The sequence below is a fragment of the Canis aureus genome, chromosome 35 (genome assembly GCF_053574225.1).
Source record: "Canis aureus isolate CA01 chromosome 35, VMU_Caureus_v.1.0, whole genome shotgun sequence".
NCBI classification, from domain to species: Eukaryota; Metazoa; Chordata; class Mammalia; order Carnivora; family Canidae; genus Canis; species Canis aureus.
The window spans coordinates 20,060,938-20,081,276 of NC_135645.1; the positions used below are offsets into that span (position 1 = coordinate 20,060,938).

Below are 20,339 nucleotides of genomic sequence, written 5' to 3' on the forward strand. Positions count from 1 at the left end.
AAGTATTATCCGACCTTCCGTGGAATTTTTTTTTCATGATATAAAGACTAGTATATATTCATTTCCCTTCTTGATATGCTACCTACTTCTATTCATCATATCCTGAAGAAGTCAACAAACAAAAACACAACAACAAAAAAAACAAAGTATTTCCCTTAACTATCTTTTTTTTTTTAAATCAGGAACTATTTTACCTTTCCTTAGATCAAATAAGAATGTGAGGAACAGTGTTTTTCTTTTTTTCTTCTTGTCAGTCGTTCTTATAATAAAGACATTCTTGGTCTTCGAAATGGCACTCTACTGAGGTATATAAGAGTTATTAAAAATGAGTAGTGTGGGGCAGCCCGGGTGGCTCAGCGGTTTAGCGCCACCTTCGGCCCAGGTCCTGGAGACCCGGGATCGAGCCCCTTGTCGGGCTCCCTGGATGGAGCCTGCTTCTCCCTCTGCCTGTGTGTGTCTCGTGAATAAATAAAATCTTAAAAAAAATAAAAGTAAAAAATAAACATGAGTAGTGTGTATTGAAATATTGATGTTTTTAAATTAGAAGGATGATTCTACACTTAAATAATTGAGTTAATAATCTGTGGTCTCAAATATTTTTCTTTTTTCTCATCTGACTTACATGAGGTACTCAATAAGTCAAATCTCAGTTTTAAACCTTACTTTGTGAACTCATTTCCTTAATGTGACGGAATCCCTGGAGCTCTGCTGGGCATACTGAGGGCTCGGGCCCAGCCTTCCTGCCTCCCAGCATCTCTCGATTGAGGATAGAACTGCCGAACACCTCAGCCATCTATGTCATCTTTACTTCATGGGCCATTTCGTTTTCAAGGTCAAGTCCATCAGTGGAAAGCATTTTATGAGTGGAGTGTTTCTTTCTTTCCAGATGAAAAATCTAAAAAATGTTTTAGTGCCTTTCTTTGAGTATCACACTGAGGTGAAATCCAATGCTTGGAAAAGAGGAGCAAATCTTCATTTTAGCCAGAGAGGTATCTACAAGAGTGACCCTCGTTCGAATTATCAACACTCTGCAGAGTTCTTATCCAGGATTACTAACATTCTGCAGTCTAGGGTTCCATATTTCAAAACAAAAACCAAAGTATTTCTTGCTAATCACTGGTGTTTAAGACATTTATTGATAAAATGGTGTCACTGAGAAGATAAATAACTGAGAGGCAATTTGTTATATCAGAAGAACCAAATGTCTACTACTTTTATTAGAGGGAAGTTATTCCTTCACATCAAACACAAATTGTCACAATTCTTAGGTCTTTTGGCTCTTACAAATGTATAGTAATTTTTAAAGACTGAAGTAAGATGAGCTTTTTTGGTTTCCTTGGGATTTCATTTTTTTTCGAGAAGCTGAAGAAGTGAGAGGTATAATTTCAATGCTTTAAATTTTAATTGTCAGATCATATTGGATGAGATTTTTGGTGGCAGGCCTCCCAAATCCTGAAAATAAATTTGAATTATGACCACCATTACCATCTTTCTATTGTTATAGAGAAGTAATAAATGTTGATAATCCCTAAACTTAATTGGAGAGAATTTTTTATCTAATTTGTTCTTGAAAGCCGATGGATCAAGTACCTTCTTATGTCCTCCAGAGAGCACTCTTTAAGCTTAAACACTTCTTTCCCAATGCATTTTCCCACTTTGGAATATCAGAAGAAATAAATTGTCAATATGTGGAAAAAGTTAAACAGTAGATGAATAATTCAATTCAGTTTCAGTAAAAATCCATCATTATTATGAAAATTCAATACATGATAACTATTTTCAAATGAACCATCTCTGGCCCCTGAAATAGATGTGGCCACCAGAGAGAATGGAAATGAATTTCAGATGAAGCCACTCTTGCAGTAACTATTTAAATATCCACTATCTCCTCCATTATGTATGTACTTTTACTTTGCCCCAAGAATTCAGAGTAAATCAGAAAAAGGAAAATATAAACTCTGCTTTCTATAGTTTTTTGTGAACAGAATAACTTGGTGAGCAGAGTTCGTTGTTACACAGCTATATTCTAAAGACAAAATATGGGACGCCTGGGTGGCTCAGCAGTTAAGTGCCTGCCTTCAGCCCAGGGCGTGATCCAGGAGTTCCAGGATCGAGTCCCACATCAGGCTCCCTGCATGGAGCCTGCTTCTCCCTCTGCCTGTGTCTCTGCCTCTCTCTCTGTTTCTCATGAATAAATTAAAACTTAAAAAAATACAAAATATGCCCTGTACTTTGTCTTCCCACTATCTTCCCATGCCCCAATTTTGTCCATTATGTTCAGAGTATGATTCCAATGTCCAATACAAATAACAAAAATACTTTTTTAGTAAGTATTATCTTTCACAGACCCCCAGATTCAAATATATGTTGTGTACCCAAGGCCTTTGCCAAAGCCATTTTTCTACAGTTGTCGGAAGTGCGAGAGTTTTCATCCTAACAGTAGTGAAATCCTAAAACAGACCTCAGGTCTTTGAATATGTCTATCAGAATTTTAATGAAACTACAGAACATTTAATAATTCTTCTTTGATGGGTTCAGTTTATTATAAGGAAAGCTTAAAGTATAGAAATAAAAACATGTTAAATACTATCAACAAATAATAAAGCTGTTGGGACTATTACATATTTGTTTTTGCCTTACTGCATGTTTTTCTTCAAAACTTGACAAGGTACTATTGAACTTGTCCAAATATATGTTAATTTTCACAGTTGTGTTTAGCTTATCAGCAATTTTTGTGGCCCTTGTAATTGTTGATTTCACTTTAAGAAAAGATTGTCTTTCATGAGCTATTTACTTCTTCTTTGTAAAAATAGTTCTGAGTAAGAATGTCTAGGAAATATTTCTTATACTTTTTCCAGAAAAGGAAATTACATTTACTTTCAAGCTTTAGCATATGATCAGGATTGCTAGTTCCTATCACCCCTCCAAATTACTTTTAAATGGAAAGTAATTTCTCTTATGATTTTTGTCCTGTGATCTCTGCTTTAGGTCTTGTGATAATGGTCATTGTGTATTGAATGGAACACATGGTACATCTTCAGAGGTGAAGAAATCAAACATCCCTGAATTAGGCATTTATTTAAAGGGTATGTATAAAACATATTCTCTTTGTGTTCTACATCTTAATGGTCAGAATTTAAAGGCAAAATTCCATGCCATTGTTATACTGAAAATACATTAAGATTTTGTGTTATCCTCTAGGAGATGTTTTTGATTCAGCCTCTGATCCAGTGCCATTACCACCTGCCAGGCCTCCAACTCGGGACAATCCAAAGCATGGTTCTTCACTCAACAGGACGCCCTCTGATTATGATCTTCTCATCCCTCCATTAGGTTGAAACCTTTAAAAAAAATTTTCAAACAAGCCACCCTGCCTCTTCTTTCAGTTAATATCTGAATGATCAGATTTCAGAGTTCAATGTAACACAGATTACAAGATTACGAATCTGTCTGAATTAGAATGGATTCTCTAGGTAGCGGTGGCTCTCAAGTTCCTGTAAACACTATTCCGTTTATATGATTGAAGCAATGGGTACAGGGCTGGCCATCAATCTGCATTGTAAGCTGTCTCTTCATGTACTGAATGCAGTCCAAAAAAACCTGTGGGAGCATCCTTCCTTCCCCTGAGCCCTTGTGTTCTAGTAGATTTGAAGTGTTCATCTGAGATTTTCTTTAAGTACAATTCTTAATGAATGTGTACTTACTTTTTCTTTCAGCATAACATGACCCAGTTCCACTTACTTAGCTAATTACATTATGGAAAATTACATATCTTATTGTAGAGAGCCGAGAAATAGACTCTGTCTTATAATCATTGCAATTGCATATCCAAAGAATCTCTGTCTCTTTGGTTCAAATTTTAATATAAAATACACTAGTATGTACGTGTGCAAAAAGGTACACGTGTGTATGTATATTAAAGCTGGTTGCTGCTGGTACCTGTGTTAATTAATTCTAGGAAGCTTCTCACCCTATTTTTAGAGGAAGACAATTGGAATCTCCACACGTCTTCAGGCTTCACGATAACAAGTCACCATAACATAAAATCATGTATGATCAAGGTCTATCTATAAACTTCCCTGAATTAATTGTTAGGCATCCAGAAATATGAAATGACCCTTTTGATTCTTTCCCAGACACCGTCAACCAGTGATGTTTCTAGTTATAGAATTGCTTCTGCTCTTCCTGTAGTTCACTGCTTCATTCTCACCAACATCAATTACAAGCCTCTGCCAACACTTTTACTTAGTTTTTTTTCTCCCTCCCATTTCTTTCTGTGTGCTGGTTTTTGACCTGTTACCCCATCTTCATGACCTAGATCACCACTGTACAGTAGAACTTTTATGTGGTGATATAACGAATCTGTATATTCACCTGTGCAACTGTGGGTGGAACTGAATTTCAGTTTTTAAGTAAACAGCTATCTATGGCTGGTGCCGGCCGTGTGAGACGACGCAGGTCAGTGTTGCAGCCTGTGTCTGTAACTCAATCTTCCTCTCGCTCTTCATGCACATCTATGCTTGATTTATACTGTTTATTTTTTACCATTCCCTCTGTCGAGAAGACACCATCCTTGCACTTAATAAATAAATGTATATCCCAGGCCTACCTTGCTGAATATCGCTTTCTGCATTGCCCGTCCTTCTTACAATGCGGAGCTCTCTCCGTGAGACCAGGGGCACTTTCACCTGTGAATCATACCTCTTTGTGAGTTTCCCTTAGATTTTCTGGTGGAATCTAAGCTCCTTGCGTTAGGACCTTGTGATTTTGATCTTCACATTACCTGTGTGCCTAGCATGGTATACCTGACATTTAGGGGCTGAAAAAAGGACTTGGATGAGTAAGATCATGAAAGTAGCAGATAGCTGAAGGTTGGAATAATAGCAAAGCTCTTTCTCCTCCCCTGACCCCTGTTGCCCACACCTTCAAATATTTTAAGTTAGAAAAAGACTTCGATCATTAGAGAAAATACTTTGAATATGTTTCATAAGGCAAGTTGGGTTAATGGTAAAGCCATTTTTCCTTAAAATATACCTTTGGCTTAAGTCAATAAATTTAAATACATGAATTTTTATTACTGGAATCTGTAGGTGTTTGCTTATATCCTGTTTCATTCACTAGGTATTTGAGATTACTTACCAAAATACATATATTGCAATATTGTAATTTTATTGTTTTAAAGAATTGAAGTATGGGAAAATATGAGTAGAATAGTAAGATGTGGCAAGGGAAAAATAAGTAGACATAAAAGCATGCTGCAATATTCTGTAGTTACTAAAGCTGGGAAATATGCAAATATAAGTAGTTTGGGGACCAGAGAAGATCGTTCTATATTTAACTGTTCCTCTTTAGAGATATCTGATAAGTAGAAAAATATATTTCTCTTCTAGAGGTACGTTTTCTGTATTTTGACAATGAAATATATGCAACATTAGTTTTAAGTGAATTAAAATCCAGAAGAATAAACTTTAAAAGATAATCTATTCTGTGACATTAAATTTTTTGTACATAGTGTGATTTTCTAATAAGAGGCTGTGAACTCTTATTGTTACATTAAAAAAATTCTGTTTTGATGGTATGAGTTAGAATAATTTTTAGTTCAAACATCATGTCCTTAATATTACAAAGGTTACAAGTAGATAATAAGCTCTTTCATAACCTGCAGAGCTGCCTTTTACCAGAAAGGCCTGGAAGATAGAAAAACATTGCACGTGAACATGTATGTTTGTGTGCCTGTGTTTCTCTTCCGACACTCCCCCAAGATAAGTAGCTTTCATTCTCAAAGTTGGTAAATTGTGAGATAAACCCTGCAGGTGAAGTTCTTTATGAGCAGCAAGAGAAAATCAATCATTACTTTGGCCTGATGCTGTGTTTTCATTAATGAAGTTCTGCTGTTGACACTGACCTTTCTTTAAATGCAGGTGAAGATGCTTTTGATGCCCTCCCCCCATCCCTCCCGCCTCCCCCACCTCCCGCAAGGCACAGCCTCATCGAACACTCTAAACCTCCCGGCTCCAATAGCCGACCATCCTCAGGACAGGACCTTTTCCTTCTTCCTTCAGGTAAGAGAGAAAAGCCAAAAGAAACTTTTCACTTAAAACAAAAAACATTTTCTAAGATTGTACTGTCAAATAAGCATTAGTAGTGTATGGTTCCTAGCTCCTTAGCAGAAAAATCAGGGTAGAGGAAACCAGCAGTTGGGCAGGTTTGCTTGTCAATTGGTTAATTTAATGCAAAGGATTATAAAAATGTCAGAAGCAACAGGAATCATAGGTGCTGCCGAGCTCGTCCAATCCAGGTAACATCCGTTATGCCACAGAAGGCATCCCTGAGAACCAAAAGGGCTCCACGATGGGGCACTAGTGATGAGGACAGAATTGAGACTCTCCAGATTCTGAGCTCAATATTTCTTCCTAGTAAGTTTTAATTTTACTAGCTATGGCCGAGGGTCATAATTGCATTCAAAAGACAATGTTTTGGTAAATTGCATCATTACAACATTAATAGATTTTTCTGAAATATCTGATTTTATTGTTACCATTGTTAATTTTTAATATCAGTGTATCAAACTATTGTTTTTCAAGGAAAAATCAACACATAGCTTTTTTTTTTTTTAACCTTTCGAGTGAGGAATAGAAATAAAAATAAAGAGACTTATAACAAACCATCCACTCCATTAGCACTCTCAGGAAGAAATAATCAGTTACATTAAATCTGCTGATATCATCCAGTATGTCATGTTGATGAGACTATGATCCATATTCAAATTTTTGTCTCAATTTCGTTTGGATAAACATAGAAAATTTTTTTAACAATTCCATTTTATATTAGATAAATCTAGAAGTTTTTAATGAGGGCTCAATTTGATTTGGGGCCGACTCTAGCTCAGTGAAAACTTGGGAATCTTAGTCATTACCATTCACCTTTACTACTCATTTTCCTAGATTTTTCTTTTCCACTCATTTTGGTAACTAGAAAGTTTGAGGCGATTCATGGATGAGACACACAAATTATACTCCTGCAACTTGAAGTAGGTAGCTTTGGCTTCTAAAAGAGGCTCATTTTTTAAAAAATAATTTTGAGTTAGTTTTTCATCAGTAAGTATTGCTTGAATTGTCCTTTGTGTCACCTGCTCTGTGAGATGCCCCCTCCCCTCCTGGAGTCCATGAATTCACTGGAAACTATGAATCAAAACGCAAGGGTCGTACCCCTTCTAATCCAGGCAGAAAGCATGGATAGCTATTAGGCTCCTATTAATTCCTATATCATAAATACTGATAACATTTGCTATCTTTTTCACTTATTCAAATCTTTGTTTTATACATGAACTTTAACATACAAGAGTCACTCTAAAACACAGTTAACCTTTCCCAAGGCTAACTTCTGGATAATCTCTGGTCAGATTCCTACAAGGTACCTATCACTGTTTGTATATGTGGTTTAAGCCCCATGAAATAAAAGTCACTGTAGTGCCTTTTAAAATTAAGTCAAGCTTTTCAGGAGTTGGAAGAGAACATTTTTACACAAATACACACTTTCACTTGTTTTTAATCAAAAGAGCTAATTATAAAATGTTTTAGTTACCATAATTTTATTTTTCATTGTGCTTTATGTAAAAAAAAAAACTTCATAAAAATGCTGTGGATATTACTAAAAAAAATTACAAAATGAAAATGCCCCTTTTATTAGGTAAAACAAAAGTCATATAAACTGTTTTTATTTCATATATAGGTTTACTTGTTTTCATTTTGCTTGACTGCCAGGCAGCTCAGCAACGACCGTCCGTAACCTACTGTGAGGCTAGCATGGGGCCAGGGCAGTGTCATTTGGACCTGTTGACTGTCTCTGGACTTCCCTTGTACATGGAGGTATTCTGATTCTACTCCCAATAATGTTGATGTCACTTGATAATAAATACTCCTGAGGAAAAAAATGATAACTTATTTTCTTTCCTCTTCCAGCCTTTCATATCATTAACATGACAGGATTCTAGTCTGTTGCTAGATCCTTTATGGGATCCATTGAGATAGCAATTTTTAATCAACTCTATATATTTTTATTAAAGCATAATTAACATACAATGTTATATTAGTTTCATGTGTAGAACATATTAATTCAGTAATTCTATGCACTACTTAGTGTTCTCACAGTAAGTGTAGTTATTTCTGTCATCATAGAGTGTTCTTATGCTATTATTGACTATTCCCTATGCTGTACATTTTTTTTTTTTTAGATTTTATTTATCTATTTGACAGAGCACAAGCAGGGGGAACAGCAGGGAGAGGGAGAAGCAGGTTTCCCACTGAGCAAGGAGCCTGATGCAGGGCTTGATCCTAGGACCCCAAGATCATCACCCAAGCTTAAAGCAGATGCTTAACCCACTGAGCCACAGGTGCCCCACCCATGCTGTACTTTTAATCTCCAGGATTTATTTTATACCTGGAAGTTTGTATCCTCTTGATTTCCTGAGACCACATATATCAGCTTGCCTCCTTTTCAAAAGAAATATTTTTTTTAATTTTTTTTAATTTTTTTTTTTATTTATGATAGTCATACAGAGAGAGAGGCAGAGACACAGGCAGGCTCCATGCACCGAGAGCCCAACGTGGGATTCCATCCCAGGTCTCTAGGATCGCGCCCTGGGCCAAAGGCAGGCGCCAAACCGCTGCGCCACCCAGGGATCCCCCAAAAGAAATATTTTAATTTTTCTTACATAATAATAAATAGAGCATGGTTTCTTTCGACTCATAAACAAGCATTTGAGTATCATTTTGCAAATTAATACATTATATATCTAAAATAAAAGATTTGTGACCTTTCTTCACTCTTATGTCCATAAACTTCATTAAAGAATACCCTTTAAATGATAAATGAAAGTTTGACTCCTAGTTATAGAATCATAAAAGGGAAATAGAGGTGATTGCTGTATTAAAGCAGAGTGTATGAATGTTGTACTGCTGTTGCTTTCACTGTTGTTCATGCTGTAAAATTTTAGTCTAGTAAAATGATAAATCTTTGCTGGGCATGATTGAGATTTGGTTTCCTTAATGAAATCATTATCCCTAATTAAAGACAAAGGATAGATGTCTTAAAAAAAAAAAAAAAAAGTTGGATTTCTTTCTGGTGTTGTGCTAAATACCTGATCAAATGTCAAACGCCCCTCTTTATTCCCAGCATTCAGTGCCCTGCATACTTGAGTCAAGTTCACCTTTGCAGCCTTATAAGCCCACTGACTTCTGTGTAGCAACAATTTTCAAACTGTAAGGTCCTGTGCTTCTGCAAAGGAACCTTAGGACTCCTGCAGAATGTGGGGAGAGGCAAAGCAGGGGCACGGCTCTGATGCTTCTTTTATCTGTTTTTGGTGTTCAGCCTTCATGCAAGATTTCTTTTGGCAAATAGTAATGCCCACTGCTGTGCATGAGCATCTATTCTGGATGGGCTAGTCCTCTCTTAACAAAACCTGAAGAATCTTCAAAAAAAGCTTTCTACTTTGCTAGCAGATATGTGCTTTTGTTCAGATTACAAAAAGGCACTTCTTTTGTGCTGGTGGGTTGAAAGAGGCAGCCCCTCCTTCTACCTTGTGCCAGGGCCAGTGCTCCAGGAACAAAGCCAAGGCTGCATTTCAGTCTGCTCATTCCCATAACTACATGTCTTTGTGCAGTGCACAAAATACACAACATGCCTGGCAGCCCTTGGTGAACCTTTCTTTCACTGTTTTTCTAACCTGGAATCTCTTTTGAAGTCCTTATCCAATCCTAAAGTCACCATTCAACTCTAAAAGCCAAATAATTTGACTTGATTACAGTTAAATGAAAGTTTTCCAGTTGGATCCAGAAATGCAATTTCATAAGTAAAATAGAATACTTGGGTCATTTAGCAAGAGTTATGGAAGAGGATTTAGGCAGTTCCGTTAACTCTGACCTTTATGAAACACAGTCATGATGTGACTACCAAGGGAGCTCCTGCCATCTGAGGGTGGCACTCCCAGAGTTCAGACCAGAGAAGGAGTGAGGTGAGGTCCAGTGCTCAGCTGGCCCGGAGACCACTGGGGGGAGATGTTGAAGAAGAGGGGCTAGAGCTGGAGCAGTGGTTGGTTCTCAAACCGTAGTCCTCCAGCCAGCACCATCAGTGTCACCCGGGGGTCCTACTTAAAATTAAAATTCATAGGCTCCAGGAGGACTTACCAAATCAGAAATTCTGGGAGTAGGGCCCAGCAGTCTGTTTCTACCGGCCTTCTGGGGGATTGTGAGGCATACTCAAGGGTTAGAAATACTGAGCTGGGGTAGTCCTGGCGAAAGGCAGCCAGGGCGGTAAAGGGAGTTTACACCTGACCGCAGAAACCACAGCGCATGACAGGAACTGCAATGTTTAACAAGAGAGACGACTTTGAATACACATATTAGAGTTGTCTCTAGTTACAGTATTTGTGAAAGAAGGACTAGATTTCCTCCACGTTTCCTCAGAAGAACAGACCAGTGAATATGATTAAGATTGAAAATTTCATCACAATTTTCTAAAGTAAGAATTCTTAAGCATTTTATAAAAGAATTATTTTTTCAGGGGGGTGGTGAGTTCTCTAGCACTGAAGGCTTTAAGTAGTGGCCAGATCACTACCTAGTTAGGGAGTTTATGAATGTGAGTTAAAGAGTGAGGGCCGCGGAGAGGGAGGAATTTCATTTCACCTAAATAGCTCTTCAGACCTTTCTAACAATGAGATCCTGCATTGATACTCTTTTAAAATTTGGAGGATAACTGATAAAGCAACCAGATGGTTTTTGGACAGCCCCACAGGAAAATACAGCACTATTTTAACTGTCCAATTTTATTTGCCTTTTTTTCTACACTTGAGTAAATATTTGGGAAGTGTTTCAGATAATGAAAAAAAAGGAATTAAAAACATTCCCCAGTGCCACCCCCTAGAGATAACCATTTAATAGGTTTCCTTCTTACGCAGCATAATTTCAATCAATGCATATTTCCTCATTTCTTTTATAGTGAGCAAACTTTTCCTCCCAGTCTTCCCTTAGATTTCTATAATCTCTGAACTAAGTATTAAAATTTTAATTTAGCATTACCATACTGTAAATCACAGACAATAGTACTTTGCTTTTTAGAATAGATTAATGCCATCGTGTTTATTCACTCATTTCTCAAACATTTATTACTAGATAAATGGTACATTGGCTATTGTATTTTCAGTTTGTATGTTTTAATTCTAACTGTGGATATAAAATTTTACTTTAATTAGTTTTTGAAGAATTTATTTCTAAAAACTCGATTGCTTTTCAAAATTATCGGGAGACAGTTGATTATTGTGCTGTCTGTAGTAACTGGGTTGATCTTTTCCTATTGAAACCTGAATACTTTCAACCTTGCTATAGAAGCCCAGTGTACCCTATCACTGGACTAGTAGCAAATTTAGCATAAAGAAAGACATGGGGCAGCCCAGGTGGCTCAGCGGTTTAGCGCCGCCTTCAGCCCAGGGCGTGATCCTGGGGACCTGGGATCAAGTCCCACGTCGGGCTCCCTGCATGGAGCCTGCTTCTCCCTTTGCCTGTGTCTCTGCCTCTCTCTCTCTCTTATTAATAAATAAATAAAATCTTAAAAAAAAAAAAAAGGAAGAAACGGATGGTAGTGATTTATAACTGACCTAAGTATTTTTTGCTATTTATGGTAATATTTTTAGTATACCTAGTGACTTTTTAAGTGAAATAGTTTAAAGGAACAATACCCTACACAACTATATATTTTGTAGTCTCTTTATGACCCTATAGTATATCCAGAAGCTAATGTTTAGTCTAAAGTGCACAGTTAGTAAGGACATAAGTATGTTTGACAAACCTTTAAATTACCCCTAAAGAGATTTTTTAATAAGTGTATGTATTGTAAAAGGCATGCCTTCCTCTGATCTAATGTTATATCAGCAATGTTTAAAATGCACAATAATGGAAAGTAAATTTTATTGAATATTTAAACCTAAATCTTCAGGAAATTTCTAAACTGATGCAGAAATCAGCATACCTAGTTCCAAATAGTTACTCTTCCAAATCAAAGGATAAACATTTGTTGCATGAATTTATCTTCTCAATGCTTCCTAAAATGTTTCAGCAAAATTAATGAGGCTGAACCATTGACTTTTTAAATATCAAAAGTGCAAAATCTAACATTAGTTTTAATCTTGAATTTTATAGAAAGCAAGTTAAATAGCCTTACTTAGGTCAAAAGAGTCTCCAGCAAAGCTCGGAATAATCATTATACTCAAAAAGGGGAAAATAACAATCAAGATTTCAACTCTTGCCTTACATTACCTAGTTAAAAATCAGTGTAAATACGTGCTAATTTTCTTCGTAATCAGATTCTTACATATTCTTCATGACAAATTTAAAGGGACATTAAAACAATAAAATATAAATTGGACCCTTAATAGTTATGATTTTAATCTTATGTTAGTAATTCAGATTTCACTAATTTTGAATTTATGAAAAATATGAATCAATCTGGATTTATTTTTGGTAGTTAAAAGCACAGATTTATGACGTTCAGGCCATTTGCCTAGCAGTGTGCTTGGTACTGTGTGGTAGGTGATATAATTTAAACACAATGAGAACACAAGACCCCTTCCCTTGAAAGAACTTACACTACCTCTGGAGATAAGTGGCAAACATAACAGAAGGTAATAGGAGAGAAGAAAACAGAGGAGCTAGAGATAGAAGTGGTGGCTAAGTAAATTATCAGTGAACCAGACATTGCAGAGATAGTGTTTATCTACTCAGAAATGAAACCAGTTCTATGGATTTAAACCTATATGCTACTAATTTTAAACCAGTTATATTTTTGGTCCTAACAATTTAATATAGTACACTGACAACATTTATTTTTCTGCCTTCAGTTCCAATTAATAAACATCATTAGAAGTAGCAAAAGTAAATTTAATTTGTGTATAATTCATAATTTGTACTATTTCAGATGCCACTGCTCTGACTGCGAAGGTGGTTAAAAATACCACTTTTTACTGTACATAAAAAGCTTAAAGGTACTAATACCACAATTTTTAACAATTGAATCTACTGTTCAGTGACCCAGTTAAAAATGACTTTTAGCTTAGGATGCCCAATGTAGTAATTTAAGGAGCACTTTATATATACAGGAGATTTCACACACATGAATTTATTTAATCTTCACAAATCCCAAATGTCAGGTACATTTTATAGGTTATGCCTAATGCTTAGAGATTAACAAACTTGATAATGGCGCTTATAGGCAAAATTCAAACCCTCTTTTTTTTTCTTTCACTTTGCAACAGTTTCTTTTTTTTTTAATTTTTAAAAATATTTATGAGAGAGAGCACGCATAAGCAGGGGGAAGGGCAGAGGGAGAAGGAGACCTCCCACTGAGCAGGGAGCCTGACACGGGGCTCAATCCCAGGACCCTGGGATCATGACCTGAGCTGAAGGCAGATGCTTAACCAACTGAGTCACCCAGGTGCTCCTACTTTGCAACAGTTTCTATTCATTACACCGGACAGAATGGGGCAGAAAATAAAAATTTGCAGCAGCTTTTATCACCAAGAATTTTATAATTATGATCTGGAAAATATATAATTAGTATTTTGTATTGTCTAGGAATAAATGGGAAGAGCATATTTGAGCAAGTAATGAATAAATTAGAAAATAGGATTAAAAGAAGGTTAATATCAGTCATGAAATTATTGTTCTAATTTTCAAAACCTTTGATCTTTATAGAGCACTTCTAGAATGTTTTTCTTCAGCAATTTGGTAGAGATCATATTAATTTGAAAATTATCTTTACTTTTAAGACCCCTTCTTTGATCCAGTAAGTGGTCAAGTCCCTCTGCCTCCTGCTAGGAGATTACCAGGGGAAAATGTCAAATCCAACAGAACATCACAGGACTATGATCAGCTTCCTTCAGCTTCAGGTGAGTTGGCCAATAATAGTTATAATGCCTTCCTAACGTTCATATCATGCTTTTTGCTTTTCAGAGCATCTTTTTATTCATTATAATTTAATGAGCAACTGCCAGCCTAAAAAGTATTTTTATCGCTTTAAAATTTGCTTATAAAGCTTGTATTATGAAAGGAATGCCTACAAAACTGCCTCATTAAAAAGAAAAAAAAATGATACCTTCATATTATCTTTTGTTCACTTAGTAAAGCACATAGTCTGACTCAGAACCTATTCATTCTCTAACTTTTGTTTTGCCCTACCAGATAGGAGCAATGGGAAAAATCTCTTTGTACATCAAAATGCTGCATTCTCTTATTTTTCAACTAAAGGAAAAAATCTCTTTAGAATTAATATTGGCACCAAACTATTAATTTTCAAAGGGATGTGCTGCAGTGCTCCACTGGCAGCTATTAAGCAGAATGGGAGAAGGATGTGCCATTTTAGTAAATACCAGTCATACTCCTAGCCGTTAATAATGAAATGCTGATGAAATTGCTTCTTCAGGAGGCCTTCCTCTACCACTATATCTAAAATAGTCCCATATACCTTATGTAGTCATTTTCTATACCCTCCTTGTGCTTTATTTTTCTTCAAAAAATGTCTCTATCTGAAATGCCATTCATTTGTTTGCTTGGTTTGTTATTTGTCTGTCTGTCTTTGCTAGAATATTAATGCTTTGAAGATAAGGGTCTTGTTTGCTCCACTGCTATGTCCCCATACACTCACAAGAGGGCCTAGCACACGATTCTTGGATAAATGGTTGGCTGAATAGGGGAGTAGGTGGGTAAAAGGAAGAGTAGCCGATGTATATGCTGTGCTGAACACACATTTTTCTTTGTTGAAGTGCAGTTGACCCAATGTTACGTTAGTTTCAGGGGTACAATGTAGGGACTTGATAAATCCATACTTTATGGTCTGTTTACTGCAAGTGAACCTACCCTCTGTCACCATTCAGTGCCATTACAATACCACTGACTATATTCCCTGTGCTGTACCTATTATCCTTGTGACTTACTCATTCCATAACTGGAAGCCTGTATCTCCCACTCACCTCTACCGATTTTGCCCATCCCCCACACTCTACCCCTCTTGTAACCATTGGTTTGTTCTCTGTGGGTCTGTTTCTGCTTTTAGTTTATTTGTTTTGTTTTTTAGATTCCTCATATAACTGATGTCAGATGTATTTGTCTTTTTCTGACTTACTTCACTTAGCATAATACTGTTTAGGTCCATCCATGTTATCACAAATGGCAAGATCTCTTTGTTTTTTTATGGCTGAGAAATATTCTGTGTGTATATACACACAGACATACAAACATATACATACACACACATCAGCTATCAGTGGACACTTGGGTTACTTCCATATCTGAACTATTATAAATAATGTTGCTGCAGAAAACGTGCATATGTCTTTTCAAATTAATGATTTTAACTTCTTTGGGTAAATATCAGTATGGTATTTCTGGATCATATGGTATTTCTATTTTTAATTTTTTGAGGAACCTCCAGACTGTTTTCCCCAGGGGCTGTACCTATTTACAATCCCGGCAGTGCTTGAGTGTTCCTTTTTGCACATCTTCTTCGCCAACACTTTTTTCTTCTCTCTTTGATTCCAGCCAATCTGACTGGTGTGAGATGATCTCATTGTGGTTTTAATTGGCATTTCCCTTGATAGTTAGTGATGTTGAGCATTTTTTCATGTGTCTCTTGGCCACCTGTATGTCTTTGAAAAAATGCATTCAGATCCTCTGCCCATTTTTTGGTTATTTGCAGGGAGGGGTGTTGAGTTGTAGAAGTTCTTTATATATTTGGAATATTAACCTCTAATCAAATATATCATTTGCACATAGCCTCTCCCATTCAGTATGTTACCTTCTGGATTTTTTTTTTTTTTTATGGTTTCCTTCACTGTGAAAAAGTGTTTTGTGTGTAGTCCCAATCACTTACTTGAGGAGACCCATGTAGAAAAATGTTGCTAAGGCTGATGTCAGAGAAATTACTGCCTGTGTTTTCTTCTAGGAATTTTATGGTTTCAGGTCTCACATTTAGATGTTTAATCCATTTTGAGTTTCTTTTTGTGTATAGTGTAAGATAATGGTCTAGTTTCATTCTTTTGCATGAAGCTGTCCAGTTTTCCCAATACCATTTGTTAAAGAGACTGGTTTTTTCACATTGTATATGCTTGCCTTTGTTGTAGATTAGTTGACCGTATAATCATGGGTTTATTTCTGGGCTCTCAATTCTGTTCCATTGCCCTATGTGTCTATTTTTGTGCCAAGTACTGTAGTGTTTTGATTACTATAACTTAGTAAAGATAAACTATTAACCTGGGATTGTGATACCTCCAGTTCTGTTTTTCTTTTTCATGATTGCCTTGGCAATTGTGGTCTTTTGTAGTTCTATACACATTTTAGTACTGTTTGTTCTAGTTCTGTGGAGAAATGCTTTGTGTATTTTGATAGAGATTGCATTGAATCTGTGGATTGCTTTTGGTAGTATGACATTTTAATTCTACCAATCCATGCGCATGAAATTACTTTTCCATTTGCTTGTGTCATCTTCAGTTTCTTTTGCCAATGTCTTATAGTTTTCAAAGTACAGGTCTTTCACCTCGTTGGTTAAATTTATTCCTAGATATTTTGTTCTTTTTGGTGCAGTTGTATAAGATTTTCTTAATTTCTCTCTCTGCTACTTCATTATTAGTGTATAGAAATGCAACCAATTTTTATGTACTAATTTTATATTCTGCAGTTTTACTGAATTCATTTATTCTGGCAGTTTTTTGGTAGAATCTTCAGGGTTTTCTACATATGGTATCATGTCATCTGCAAACCGTGACAGTTTTACTACTTTACCAATTTGGACTTTTTTTCTCTCTGATTGCTGTGGCTAAGACTTCCTGTCTTGTGTCCAATAAAAGTGGCAAGAACGGACATCCTTGTCTTCCTCTGGATCTTAGGGAAAATGCTCAGTATTTCACCATTATGTATGATGTTAGCTGTGTATTTTTCATATATGCCCTTTATTATGTTGAGATAATGTTCCCTCTAACCCCATTTTGTCGAGAGTTTTTCTCTTGAGCAGATGTTGAATCTTGTTCAATGCTTTCTCTGTATCTATTAAGATTTTTATCCTGTTCTGTTGATGTATATTATGTTGATTGATTTGCAAATATTGAAGCATCCCTGCTTCTCTAGGATAATATGTGATCAAGGATACTGACCAGTAATTTTCTTGTGGTGTCTTTGTCTTGATGGTTTTACCCTAAGGGTAAATGCTAGTCTTGCAGAATGTATTTGGAAGCTTCTGGAGTTTTTTGGAATAGTTAGAGGAGAATACTTATGAACTCTTCTTTAAATATTTGGTAGAATTCATCTGTGAATTCATCTGGTCTTGGACTTTTGTTGGGAGGTTCTTGATTCTCAGTTCAATATCATTACTATTAATTATCTGTTCAGATTTTCTGTTTCATCCTGATTTAGTTTCAGAAGATCTAGGAATTTCAGAAGTTTCTAGGAATTTAACCATTCCTTCTAGTCTGTCCACTTTGTCAGCATATAATATTTTTGTAGTAGTTTCTTATAATCCTTTGTATTCTGTGATTTCAATTGCTATTTTGTTTCTGATTTTGTGTTTTTATTCCTTGATAATAAAGGTTTATCAATTTTGTCTGTTTTGTTTTTGTTTTTTTCCAAAGAACCAGCTTTTGGTTTCATTGATCTTTTACAATGTGTTTTTGGTCTCTATTTTGTTTATTTCTGCTCTGGTCCTTATTATTTTCTACTTTAACTTGAGTTCTCTTTGTTCTTCTTTTTCTAGTTCTTTTAGGTATAAGTGTAGATTGTTTGAGATTTCTGTTGTCTTGAGGTAGGTCTGTATCACTATAAATTTCCCTTTAATGCTTTCTCTATAGCCCAAATATTTTAGGCCTTTGTTTTCATTTTCATGTTTCCATGTGTTGTTTCCTCTTTGATTTGTTGGCTGATTGGTTGTTAGTAGCATGTTGTTTAGCCTCCATGTGTTTGTCCTTTTTCCAGTTTTTCCTGTTTTTCCTGTGATTGATTTCTAATTTCATAACGTGTAGTTGGAGAAGATGTAGGATATTTCATTCTTATTAAATTTGAGATTTGTTTTGTGGCCTAACGTGATCTATTCTGGAGAATGTTCCATGTGTATTTGAAAAGATGTATATTTTTTTGCATGAAATATTCTGTATATATCTGAAGTTCATCTGGTCTGAAGTGTTGCTCAAAGACGACATTTCCTAATTGATTTTTCTGCTTGCATAATCCATTGATTTAAGTGGAGTGTCAGTATCCCCTACTATTACTATAGTATCCTCAGTAGTGCTCCCTTTATGTCTGCTACTTATATGCTTTATGTATTTAGGTGCTTTGGTATTGCTAGCATAGATACTTAAAACCCATTAAACCTCTTGTTGAACTGATCCCTTTATCATTGTGTAATGTCCTTCTTTGTCTCATATGACAGACGTTGTTTTAAAGTCTATTTTGTCTAATAAAATTTCTACCCTAGCTTTTTTTTTTTTTTCCCATCTCCATTCCATGGAATTTTTTTTTTTCCCCATCCTTTCACTTTCAGGCTATATATGTCTTTAGATCTGAAGCAAGTCTCATGTAGATACCATGCAGATGGATCTTGTTTTTTATCCATTTGGCTGCCCTCTGTCTTTTGATTAGAATATTTAGACCATTGTTTTTTGGTTGTTTTATAGTTTTTATGCTCTTCTTTCCTTGCTCTCTTTACTTGTGATTGATGACTTTCTGTAGTATTGTGCTTAGCTTTCTATTTTTTTTGTATCTGTTATAGGTTTTGAGTTTATAGTTACCATGAGGTTCATATATAACATCCTAACTATATAGCAGTCTATAATAGTAATGATGATCACTTAAGTTTGAACCTATGCTAAAAGAGCTTTCTTACTCCCCCCTCCACATTTTATGTATGTTTTCATATTTTACTTCTTTTTATTCACAATTTAACTATAAGCTTTTCTCTTAAAGGAGTTCCTTTGAGATTTCTTGTAACATTGGTTTAGTGCTGATGAACAACTCTTTTTTTGTCTGGGAAACTCTATCCTTTAATTTTTAATGACAGTCTTTTGGAGTAGAGTATTCTTGGTTGTAAGGTTTTTCCTTTCAGTTCTTTGGCTATATCATGTCACTCCCACTGGCCTGCACAATTTCTGCTGAGAGATCAACCTGTGGGGTTTCCCTGGTATATAACTTTTTGCTTCTCTTTTGCTGCTTTTAAAATTCTCTTTATCTTTAACCTTTGACATTTTAATTATTGTGTCATAGTGTAGATTTCCATGGATTCAACTTGTTCAGACTTCTCTGTGCTTCCTGAATCTAGAGGTCTGTTTCCTTCCCCAGGTTAGGGATGTTTTCACCTATTTCCTAAAATACATTTTTCTGTCTCTCTTCTCCTTGTGGAACCCCTATAATGCAAATGTTTGCTTGATGTTGTCCAAGAGATCCTTTGACCTGTCCTTATTTTTTAAATTATTTTTTCTTTTTGCTGTTTATCTTGGATGCTTTCCATTATCCTGTCTTCCAGATCTATATCTTTGCATCTGCTAAACTACTGTGAATCTCCTCTACTGTATTTTTCATTTCAGTTATTGTATTATTCAGCTGAGGTTGGTTCTTTTTATATTTATCTCTTCATTGAAGTACTGAGTTCTTCCATTCTTCTCTGCAGCCCAGTGGTCATTTTTATGATCATTACTTTAAACTCTTAAGCAGTATGCCTGATAATCTACATTTCATTTAGTTCTTTTTCTGAGGTTTTGTCTCGTTCTGTCATTTGGAGCATGTTCCTCTGTCTTGTCATTTTGATTTTTATGTCTTTGAATTAGGTAGAACAGCAACTTTAATCTTGAAGGAACAGTCTTGTATATGGTCCTCCCTTGTATAGACTCTGTACTTGTAAGATTGGCTGGCTGGAGGTCCCTAAGTTGAAATATTCATGGGCTGGAGTGGTCGCAGGGCTCTCCAAGCAGAGCCTGCCCTGGCAGGACAGCTGAGGCTGAAGTGACGGCAATCCAGGGTGTCACGGGGTGCTCAATGCAGAGGTACCCTGGAGGGGTGACCAGAGCTGAGGCTAACACAGGCTTTGGGGGCATGGGACACTCCATGCAGCAGGTGCCCTGGCAGGGCAGGTGGAACCTAGATGGGCATGGGCTAGGGATTCCTACCATGCTCCATACTGGGGAGGGGGGAAGGGTGTCCCAGCAAAGCAGTTGGAGCCAATGCAGGCATGAGCCAGGAGATCCCAGAGCACTCTGCATCCCAGGGCACCCTAGCAAACCATGTGAAGCTGAGGTGGTATGGGAAGTTTTCTAGGGT

The 20,339-nt window shown here is 36.2% G+C and overlaps 1 protein-coding gene across 15 annotated transcripts in view; it reads left to right on the forward strand.

Annotated features, from left to right (window-relative positions):
* CBLB (Cbl proto-oncogene B) overlaps window positions 1-20,339 on the forward strand; it is a 410,036-nt gene that overhangs the window by 371,456 nt on the left and 18,241 nt on the right. For 11 of the 15 annotated variants that reach the window (XM_077884048.1, XM_077884049.1, XM_077884047.1 and 8 more), the window contains 4 exons: window positions 2,989-3,086; window positions 3,202-3,333; window positions 5,922-6,062; window positions 13,817-13,936. In XM_077884048.1, coding sequence (XP_077740174.1) covers window positions 2,989-3,086; window positions 3,202-3,333; window positions 5,922-6,062; window positions 13,817-13,936 — 491 coding nt within the window. Of the gene's footprint in view, window positions 1-2,988; window positions 3,087-3,201; window positions 3,334-5,921; window positions 6,063-7,731; window positions 7,869-13,816; window positions 13,937-20,339 lie in introns of all 15 variants that reach the window. The other 4 variants (XM_077884052.1, XM_077884056.1, XM_077884060.1 and 1 more) reach the window with 2 other exon arrangements.